The sequence below is a fragment of the Branchiostoma belcheri genome, unplaced genomic scaffold, assembly GCF_001625305.1.
Source record: "Branchiostoma belcheri isolate BF01 breed outbred unplaced genomic scaffold, Haploidv18h27 scaffold71, whole genome shotgun sequence".
NCBI classification, from domain to species: domain Eukaryota; kingdom Metazoa; phylum Chordata; class Leptocardii; order Amphioxiformes; family Branchiostomatidae; genus Branchiostoma; species Branchiostoma belcheri.
This window is the reverse complement of record NW_017804365.1, coordinates 29,192-40,678: the sequence shown is the minus strand read 5'-3', so window position 1 is coordinate 40,678 and position 11,487 is coordinate 29,192. Positions and strand designations below refer to the sequence as shown.

Sequence of the window (11,487 nt, the reverse complement as noted above, 5' to 3'; positions counted from 1 at the left end):
TGCCATAGACAATACAAATTTGGAGCCAATTGGCTACTTAATCAGGGAGAGGGTTAATGTATGTGTAAGTTACCAGTAACAACTTTACAGTTAACCGTGTCTGTTAATATTATTAGGTCCAGAGCCAAAACCCAACATGCCGGGGGAAAACAGAACATTCCGAGTGTGGCTGGACCCAAACCAGTACCAAGTGGACATGGCCAGAACAATGGACGGTGCAGAGGTGTGTGGACCTTCTACATTAGCCTTCATTGTTACTCCCAGTACGGAAGTACAGTATTGTTTTCACCAGTGATGGTGTAATGTTTGTGGTGTAATGGACAGATGCGGTGAGTTGGAAGGATAATGTACATGTAATAGTGGAGTTACATGAAACAAGTGCAGGGCTGGCAATACTGGGTGCATGTGCACCTTAGTGCACCCAAATTTGGAGCTGTGCACCCAATTTTTTTCTGTGGGTGCACCGGTGCACCCAAATATTTTTGAAGGTATTTTTGTACATATTGAATATACAGGATATTCTTGGTATCCCATCATCAGAAAAATAATAAAATCTTTGTTGTAGTACTTGATTTGCAAGATTTTGAAGTTAGCTCCCATATCACATTCAAGCTCAGAAGAGGAGCAGTAAGATCTGTAGTTAGGTTTTGTTTTATATGGTGCACCCAAAAAGTTTTTTGTGCACCTATTTTTTTTATATAGTCAATACAATACAGTCTAAAAGGCTTGAGCAAAATGGTGGGAGTAAAGAGGTCATGAACAGTATGAATAGAGAGGGTAGAGAGTCATGAATTGGTGGAAGCTATTAATAGCTTTTCTTTGCATCCTTCCAACAGGATGTGTATGAAACGTTCAACATCATCATGAGAAGAAAACCCAAGGAGAACAACTTCAAGGTAGTGTCAACTTTTTCTTTGTTTTCTTGCAAGATTTTGATTACTCTTGTACATAGTATACACCCTAGTGACTTCACACTGATCCTGTCCCTGAACTTCCATTCACACTGACTATCCTCCTAGTGACTTCACACTGGTCCTGTCCCTGAACTTACATTCACACTGACTATCCTCCTAGTGACTTCACACTGGTCCTGTCCCTGGTGCTGAACTTCCATTCACACTGACTATCCTCCTAGTGACTTCACACTGGTCCTGTCCCTGAACTTCCATTCACACTGACTATCCTCCTAGTGACTTCACACTGGTCCTGTCGCTGAACTTACATTCACACTGACTATCCTCCTGGTGACTTCACACTGGTCCTGTCCCTGGTGCTATATTACAGTTTAAAGGTTAATGTTTAAAGTACATTTTTTTGTACATTGTACATTGTGACAAAATCTCCTTCTTTTGGATCAGTTTCAAAAATGGCATATCATGAGAAGTGTTTTGGAAGAGAATGGAAGCAAGTATTTGTAATAGTGCTACTACTGTATATGAACATGTAAGGGATAGCTGGGTTTCTGTAGATTATGGGTGCGCCAGACATTTTCAGTTCATGTCCACTGTATGTTTTGTATTTATATTATATTATATTATATTATATTATATTCCTTAAATTTTTAAAGTCTAAGGTCAACAAACATCTGTCCTCACTGGCTGTACAGTACCCCAAAACATTTTGAGTGCTTCCCATGAGCCTTGTTTTGCGGTGGCCTATGAAGCAAATAAAAGAAATAAAAAAAAATAAAAAAAATTTGCTACCCCAACTTTGTGTTTACTTGTATGTTTTATCTCATGAGCAAAGGATCCTTATTGGCACATTACATGCTTTCTGTCCAATGTACAAAAGTCTATGTGAATAAAATAAAATAGATAGATAAATAAAGCAACATCTTGCACATTTTGTCCCCAGGCTGTTCTGGAGACCATCCGTGACCTGATGAACACAGAGTGTGTGGTGCCAGACTGGCTCCATGATGTCCTCTTGGGATACGGGGACCCTAGCTCAGCACACTACACCAAGTAAGATTTTTACCTTTGCCAAGAAAGTTATAAAGTTATGTTTTCCATAGCGTTTGCTTGTGTGTGTATGTATGTACATGTATATACATGTATGTAAGTGATTTAGCACGATAACTCAAAAAGCTTTAGATGGAATGAAAGCTCATCTGTGCTAGTAGAATCCATAGTTATAATAGAGTTCAAGCTTGTTCCAACATGAAGAAATAAGTCACCATCAATTTTTCTGACGTCATCACGCTTCCGACTTCCGGAAAGTCATCAAGTGCATCATTCATCTGACAAAGGTTGACGAGTTCGACCGGAATTTTATGGCGATTTATTTCTTTGTGTTGGAACAAGCTTAAATTCTATGATTAAGCTTTAGATGGATTGTGATGAAACTTGGTAGGTGGGTAGGAATCATGCTTCCCAGTACTCTACTCAGGCCACACCAATTTTATTTCTTGGTTAACAAATTTTTCTAGAAAAATAATGGAGCTGGCGGGCGAAAATAAAAATAAAAACAGGCCTAGACATCCTATTATGGCCCAAAATGGCACGATAGGAGCCATGAAGTCAACACACCAGGCTGGTTCAAAATTTAAACAATGAATTTTGAACTTTTAATGATATAATTGCATTTAAAGATGGAATAACTGTAACAACTAGGAAGAAAAGGGCTGTTTTCAACTGTTCAGGGCAAAATATGAGCATTTTGCAGTTGATTCTGAATTTTTATTTTTATTTGCAAATCAGAAAAAAATGAAGCGGGCGAATCCGTTAACCAAGAAATTAAATTGGTGTGGCCTTAGATCATACCAAAAATTGGTTTGTGTGGGGACTGCAGGTGGCCGTAGTGCTGTGTACCTAACCCACATCTAGGTTCAGGTCCGGATTCAAGTCCAGAGGTTAATGTTCAGTTCCGGACTTACGTCCTGGAGGCCTAAACCAATGGCATATACAAAAAATGCATGTTGGCAAACCTTGCAATGTTGTATGGGTGAAACTGTGGTAACAATAACATGGAGGGCGACACTTGAAGATGCCCGGAGGCAATGTTTTCTTCATTTTGCAACACAGATTTTCCAATCTATGGATGGTTTTAGATGGTTTGGAACAAAAAGGGGTTTGTGACATGGTCTTTTTTTATAATACATGATGTAGGTCCGGAACTGGTTCTTGACTTTTTAGTTTTTTTTGGACTTGAACCTAAAGATTTTTGTAAGTCCGTAACTGGTCCATTTAACCGGTACACAGCACTACCTGAGGTGGGTATTTCTAACTCTTCTGGATAATGTACAATGCAAACTTAAACCTTTCACCCCAGGATGGACAACCAGATTGCAGACCTGGACTTCTGTGACACCTTCCTCAGCATCGACCACCTGAAGGCCTGCTTCCCAGACTACCAGGTCAGCGTTCCAAATACCCCTCTTTTGTCTGCACATCTAAGATAGATTTTCAAGTTCCAGATGAAAATTATACAATCTGCAATCTTGCAGAATGAAATGATCAGCCAGGTTTGGTTTTCAATGGTTCTGAGACCGCACGCAATTAAAAACCTGCTGTGCACATATTTTTTGCTGTCTATATCTGAAGAACTGTGAGATGATAAAATGGGAGAGATAATAAAAAATAATAATGCTATGGGTTACAAAGCTATATTTATGTGAATCATTATGTAAAATACAGTACTGTATAACATTGTTGTTAGTAGAATATTCATCAATCAGTGACTGTTTTTAAAAGACAGAAACACGCACCACCAAATTTTCGATGTCAACTGTACATCTTGATCACGGAGTGAGAACAGAAGACTAGGTTGAGGCTTGTGCATGTGCATAATCTTCTGGCCTCCCCCACCTCCTTGTGGAGTACGTAGGTTTGAGAAGGTTATAGTATTGAGGCTTGTGTATTCGCAGAAAGTACTTTAAAATTGCAGAACAAAATTTTGGAATATCTGCAATATTGCAGAGTACATGCAGTGTGCAAAGTACCTGGTTGCCCAGTTGCCCCGGGCAACCAAATTTTACTTGGGGCAACCTATTTTTGAACCCAGGTAGCCCAGTGTGCTACCTGAATTTTAAGAATGCTCCCCCCCTCTCCCACGAAATCATGCCCACTTCGCTTGCACCACTGTATCTGGCAGATGCTTTTTAATTTTAGCTATTAACGGCTATTTCTAGTATCAGTTAAGTTACTTAAGGCTGTTAGAAATATTGTCAAAGGCTTATGTATGTAACATTACTGAATTTGAGGAAAGTAGTAACTTTTATAGGTGGGGCAACCTAAAATTCTGATGGGCAACCTAATTTTTGCCATAGGTTGCCCACTGGGCAACCTGGTTCAAAAAAGTATTTTGTACACTGTACATTGTATTTCTTTCACTGCAGGTCAAGGTCACAACCGATGACCCCTCCAAGCAGCTCCCTCCGTTCAAGGTCACCTTCCCAGAAGTGGCGGCCAAGAAGAGGAAGAGAGAAGATGACAGTGGGGAGGGCGCATCCACGGATGGGGAGGGTAATAAACACATCGTTGTGGAGCCCTACACCATTCCAAACAGGGGGCCGTATCCATACAACCAACCAAAAAAGTAAGGATCGCACTCTTTAATATTGTAGCTCTGGTTCAATAGCCCTTGGGCCACACATTTGTACAATCACAGGGGCTACATTTGTAGTCCACATGTAGTAGTGCAGTCACAGTGTGTTTAATTACATGTACATGTTGTACATGTGCTACATACTCTTTCCCAAATGCTGAGTGCTAAGTCTTTGGCATGAGTTGGGAATTGAACTCACGACCTACCCAATGCAAGGTGAACACTCTACCCACTTGGCCACTGCACTAAAACCACAAGCACAGAAAATCTTTGATACTGTTGTTGACTATACAATTTTTATTTTGTATAGGTCAGGTATTGCACTGAGTGTAAAATGCCACCTACAACCATTACGTTGGTTTTTGCAGGAATACAGTTCCATTCACCAGTACCCAAGTTGAGGCCATCAGAGCTGGAATGCAGCCAGGTCTAACTATGGTAAGGGTAATACATATGTACAATGTACAAGGCATATATGTTGCAAGACTCTTTGATACTTTGGTCATGGTCTTTTTTCCTTACATTGTGGCCATGTATAAATTACATGTTTCTTACATGAGCGCCCAAAATGCTGCCTGGTGTTTTTGATCCTGTATGGCAGCCACCGAAACATCTGCTTGGAGATTACAACTTTTTGTGGTTTATTGTGGAAAAAGTCTCTTTAGTTGGCCACCTGTGGGTGACAGCTATTCTTACAGGACAGACTGCAGCACATAAAACAATACAAATATTTTATACATCAACATACAATGCATTAAGGTACTTTATTTATTTACATCTAGTTGTTTAAAAGAAACAAATGTGTAACATCGCATGTGCTTTACTCATGTGTCCCTAGTGTGCTTTAGTAGGACTTGTTTGAGCTTCTCATGTTACGACACTGTTTGTAATGTAACTCAATGTGGTAGAGATTTCCATGCTGCATTAGTTTTGTTAGGGTGGGTACCTGTATAGAAAATTCAGGTCCAGGTCCAGATCAGGTTTAGAGGATCAGGTCCAGGTTCAGACCTAAACCTGGACCTAAAAAGAAATAAATTGTTGTACAGTAGTATTATATCATATTTTGGTGAAAATTAATGTGATTACATGTATATGGAGACCTATGCCTTGACAATATGTACTATATCGCTCGGTACCAACCTCATGGCCCGCGAACTTTTTTGTCAACCTAATTTAAGCTGAACACAGTTAAGAAAGAGACAAACATACATGTAGATTTAGGCTAATCTAGTTTGATTCAGGGTTTTTTCTTTACCTGCCATGGCCAGATTATTTAAGTTGTGTGTACAATCTACAGAAATGTACATCAAGTCCAATGATCCAGTTTTCCCACCCCTGGTTCTGTATGTTGTTGTTTTTGTATTGTGATGAGTTGCTTGTGTTGACAGGTGGTTGGTCCCCCTGGTACTGGAAAGACAGACGTTGCTGTGCAGATCATCTCCAACATCTATCACAACTTCCCAGAGCAAAGGACTCTCATTGTCACACATTCCAACCAGGTAACTTTTCAAGTTCACATAACAGGGCTCGAAGTACTGGGTGCATGTGCACCTTAGTGCACCCATAATTGTGCACCTAATTTTTTTCTGTGGGTGCACTGGTGCACCCAAATATTTTTGTAGGAATTTTTAATATTAGAAATGCATAATAGTATATTGGATTATTCTTGGTCTCTAAGTACATATATATATATCAGAAAAAAAATAAAATCTTTGCCGTAGTACTCGTTTAAGATTTTGTAGTTAGCTCTCTAGATTCAAGCTCAGAAGAGGAGCAGTAAGACCTGAAATTAGGTTTTTAATATGGTGCACCCAAAAAATTTTTTGTGCACCTAATTTTTTTAGGTGCACCTATTCCCAAAAATGAATTTCGAGCCATGCATATTAAGAAAGGACCTCACTGGACAAAGTTGCTCGAACTGTGTCCCCATTACAAACTTTTCTTCCTGTTGCAGCCTTGTCATGTCATGACGATTTGTCGTGTCATGGAATCAATAAAACATGAGCTTTTGTTGTACTTCTGTAGACTTTTTTGTCCAAGAAGTTTGAAAAAAGGTTAACAGTTTTCAAATGCTACATTGTACTTTAAGTGCACATGTACAAAGTGTAACTCCACACTTATGCAAAATTCTTCCCAGAATTCTGGCTCCAGTTCCCAGAATTCCGGACTCATTTCAGAATTTTGCAGAATTGGGTTAATACCACAATATTTCTTTCATCATTTTTACATGTAACTAAAGTTTCAGATATAAGCCCATCTAGTAAGTTTGCTGAGATATGAGTATTAATCAAAATTAGTCCGGAACTGAATTGGAGGCTGTTCAATGTGTTTTGTAATACTGTGAATTATCCTTAACTTTGTTTAACCTCTGTTGTTTTTTTTCCATGAATGCTGTAGGCTTTAAACCAGTTGTTTGAGAAGATCATGGCCCTGGACATTGATGAGAGACACCTGCTGCGTCTGGGTCACGGTGAGGAGGCTCTGGAGACAGAGAAGGACTTCAGCAGGTGAGGCACTTGTTTGTTTGTTTGTTTCTTTGTTTGTTTGTTTGTTTGTTTGTTTGAGCCTTCATTTATTTATGTTTACCAAAGGAAAATATATTGTTTTTTTGCTCTGTTTCCTCCTCTTCTTCTTCTCCAAACCAATAACGTCATTGACCTGAACCAGACGTCTGTCACCATGGTAACTGGTGTTGGGTTACATCATGTTGCAATTTTTTAGCAGGAGTGATTTAGACTCCTGTATGACCATTATATATGAATGTGTTTGAGTAAGAATTAACAGAGCAGACCATATGTGAAGGTGAACATTATGCATTTGATTTGCAAATGTTACTTTTCTATTTTTTTCTTTTTTTAAATTAAAAATTTTCCTTCATTACTGGTAACTTTCTGAGTGCTAAGCAGAGAAAGTATATATATATATAGTATCTACCATTTTTAAAGACTTTGGTATGACTCGCCCGGGGATCGAACCCATGATCTATGCCAGGTGAACACTCTGCCCACTTGGCCATTGCATGTAAAATGGCACCCACAAAATGTTTTCCCTCAGGTACGGCCGAGTGAACTTTGTGCTGGCGAGAAGGCTGGAGCTGCTGAAGGAGGTGGCCAGGCTACAGGAGAGTCTGGGGGTGCCAGGAGACGTGGCCTACACCTGCGAGACAGCAGGACACTTCTACCTGTACCAGGTCTGTATCTGTATTCTGTATACAGGGCTCGAAATAATTTTTTTTCAGGTACGTGCAAAGTTGCACACTGGCAAAAATTTTAGGTGCAGTTTGAAAGACTTATGCAAAATTATATTTATGTCGGTGAAGGTTAGACATCCAAGATATGTCAAAAAACAGGTACTCAAGCAACTGGATATGATTTTGGAAACGGTCAGATATATAATACATGTAAGTGTTGTCTGTCCTTGGAACTGGGAGTTCCAAATCCCAAGTAATTTTTGCTTCTTCCCTCCCCCTCCTGCTCTAGGTGCAAAATTGTACATTCAAAATATTTTTAGGTGCAAATCTTGAAAATCATGTGCACATTGCACATGGGTATTTCGAGCCCTGGTATAGCTGGTATAACCGCCCTTCAGCATAACACAACAGCTTTGCAGGCACGCGGCATGGTGGCAGCTAGACTATATTACACCGAATGAGGCTGTTACACCCAATCTTTGCACATTTACATGTAATTGCAGGAGTTGTTTGAAGCTTTCTAGCGATGATGCTTGGTGGCAACGAGTTCCATACATGTGTGTGTACCAGTATTACCCACCATGCATTTACATGTACACTGCACATCCACAGTTCAAACCATGAACCAGAATAATATTATTATGATGCCTCTGTACCAGGTGCTGGCCAGGTGGGAGGAGTATCTGAGCAAAGTCAAGAGGCCGGGCCTGAGTGTGGAGCTCATCAAGGAACATTTTCCCTTTGAGAAGTACTTCGCCAATGCTCCTCAGGTACGAAGTGCTCAGGTTTAAGATCATCTAGATCGTATCATCTTTATATTATGTTTACCTTTGCAGAGTTAAAACATCTCCATTTCCTCTTCTCCATTTCCAAATCAATACCGGTAAGGTCAATGACCTGAACCGGATGGCTGTCACCATGGCAACTCTTGTTGCATTACAACATTAATGAAGCAAACCTGGCAGGACAAGCATGGGGGTGGGGGTGGCCACCATACATGACCTTGTACATTGAATATGTGTGAATGTGTTTGAAACCTTGGTCTGAGTTAGAATAAGCAGAGCAGTAGTTTTGTTGGGCTAGACCATGTGAAGGTAAAAAGTATACATTTTGCTCTGCAATGTAGTTGAAACCCATATCATGTACATGTACCATGTATGCAGGAGTTTGTCAGACATGTAGGTACATGTACCATTTACATGTATTACAGAGACTCATTGATGGCCTACGTAAAATTTTTGTTATTATACATGTAGCTTGGCCTAGAATTTATGGGTAATACTGTTTTAACATGGGCAAAATTCTGCCATTGCACAAAATTAAATTCATTGATGTAACTACTTTGTGTATTGAACAAAAATTATTTGAGCAGTACATTGACATGTATTAATTGAATGGACTTTTTTCTTTTCTCTTGTCAGCCAATATTCAAAGGAAAGTCATATGATGAAGACATGGACATTGCAGAGGTATATGTATTCTAAGTTTCACAATCACCCTTTAAGACTTCATTTCTTTTCATGATTGTATTTATTTAGCCAAAAAACTGATATTGTATTGCCACAATGATTATTTCACAAATGAACAAAGGCTCAAACTAACAGAGTAAACAGAAAAATAAATAATGTAACTTGAATGTAGCTCCTATAATACTGCCAATTACGTAGATCAAATTCACGTAACATTAGTTGAAACCATTATTGATAATAAAGATATGATCTATTTCATTCAATTTGTCAATTTGTCACTCTCCATGTTGAAATATTAATTTTTGATCTTGTTTCCATCTGTCACTCAGGGATGCTTCAGACATGTTAAGAAGATGTTCAAGGAGTTGGAGGTGAGTCTGTTTCTTATTTTCCAGTCAGATAAAATAGCTGTGAAGATTCTTGACCACAGGTACTTTTCCTGTCCTTACATGTACATGTACATATTAAGTACATGAATTTTTGGCGATGTCTCAGGGAGGAGCCTAATGGTACAGTATTGTGTGCAGTTTGCAAGAATTCTAGGAATAGTACAGGCATTTTGTCCACAGGAATGGAAAGTCCACAGGCATGTCTCTGACCCACATCTATGCCTGCATCCTTGGAAACCCTTGGGAAGACCTCTCCGGATGGCCCTACTTTCTGTGACCCCGGGGCTCGTTCACTATACACTCAGGGAAGAGTGCACTGTATCTGTACTATGTCAAGTCTTCCTCAAAATCATGAAATGATGGCAGTGCCATGCAAGCAATAACCCTAACAGCAACCACCGTCGCCATGGCAATGTATGTTTTCATTGCCAGTCTTGTTACGTTTGCCACTTACTTCATTGAAGTCAAGTAATGAGACATAAAGATTGGATCGATGGACCCTTCATTGGATGAATGGACCTGTTTTTAATTGGGGTATAACAAAATCAAAGAAAAGAGGGAAAACTAGACAAGAGAATGGACCACAATCATGCTATTTACCACATGTCGCTGGCTGTTGTTGTTGGTCGCTAATTAAATCATTGTGAACTTTCAATAGTTCCTCATTACGTTTGTACTTTTGCATTGTGGTATGGACCTACCAGATGATACTAATGCTATTCTTATATGACAAAGTTATCAAAAATGAACCTTGAATTGTCTTAAAAAATGAGTCTGTACTTTCTACTGTATGCCCAAAGTGATTCTCAGAAGATGATAAAAATTGACATAATGGACTTGATGAATGAATTATTGCATAAATTATGGTAATGTCAATGACAAGTAAAACATTGGCCCTCGTGCAACGTGTAAATAGACTAAGTGGACAAATATATTTCACTATTCACTTGTTCCAGGAGTTCCGTGCCTTCGAGCTGTTGCGCAGTGGCCTGGACAGGTCCAAGTACCTGCTGGTGAAGGAAGCCAAGGTGATTGCCATGACCTGCACACACGCAGCCCTCAAGAGGCATGACCTGGTGGAAGTCGGCTTCAAGGTTAGTGTGGCGGAATGGTTTATTTAGGCCGCACCAATTTAATTAGTTGGTTCTGGGATGTTTTCAGAAAAAATATGAAGTGACAGGGCGAAAAAAAACCCAGGTCTAAGCATCCTATTATAGCCCCAAATGGTAGGATAGGAGCTACTGGATGAAGTCAACACAAAAGGCTGGGTTAATATTTAAACAATGAATTTTGAACTTTTAATCAAACCACTGCATTGATAGATGGAAAAACTGTTAGTAACAACTTGGAAGAAAAGGACTTTCCTCAACTGTTGGGGGCAAAATGTGAGCATATTTCAGTTGATTCAGAACCAGAATCTTTTTTTTTTCAGAAAAAAATGAAGAGGTGAATCCGAGAACCAACAAATTAAATTGGTGTGGCCATATCTATGAGTTACCACATTTGTATAAGGATTGACATAACTGGTGACTATCACATTTTCAAGATGTCAAACCTGAGATCAGAACTGCCTCTCAGTAGTGGGGAAGGGACGAATATTTCAGCTGATTTACTCAATAAAAATTTGCTTCCGAATGTGTGAAAATAACGTTTCAGAGGGTTTGAAACTCTTGTGTCACGATCAGATCTGAAATTTTATGACCTTGCCAGCAAACAAAGCCAGAGTCGGTTGATTTTTCTTAGGGTCAGTTGGGAAACTGCAAAAGTTTTTTCCTAGGCCTTATACAATCATGTACATCGTACATTTTTGGTGCATGATATGGAAAATCCCTTCACTGTGATTGTATCCAAGTACGGAATGATTTAGTTCAATGTTTGCCCTTGCAGTATGATA

The 11,487-nt window shown here is 39.3% G+C and overlaps 1 protein-coding gene across 1 annotated transcript in view; it reads left to right on the top strand.

The window, feature by feature from the left end:
• LOC109484881 (intron-binding protein aquarius-like) overlaps positions 1-11,487 on the top strand; it is a 48,170-nt gene that overhangs the window by 24,959 nt on the left and 11,724 nt on the right. The window contains 13 exon segments of the mRNA XM_019788238.1: positions 117-223; positions 837-896; positions 1,855-1,964; positions 3,271-3,355; positions 4,337-4,536; positions 4,914-4,983; positions 5,934-6,044; positions 6,943-7,052; positions 7,600-7,735; positions 8,395-8,505; positions 9,157-9,204; positions 9,534-9,575; positions 10,550-10,687. Of these exon segments, the coding sequence (XP_019643797.1) occupies positions 117-223; positions 837-896; positions 1,855-1,964; positions 3,271-3,355; positions 4,337-4,536; positions 4,914-4,983; positions 5,934-6,044; positions 6,943-7,052; positions 7,600-7,735; positions 8,395-8,505; positions 9,157-9,204; positions 9,534-9,575; positions 10,550-10,687 (1,328 nt within the window).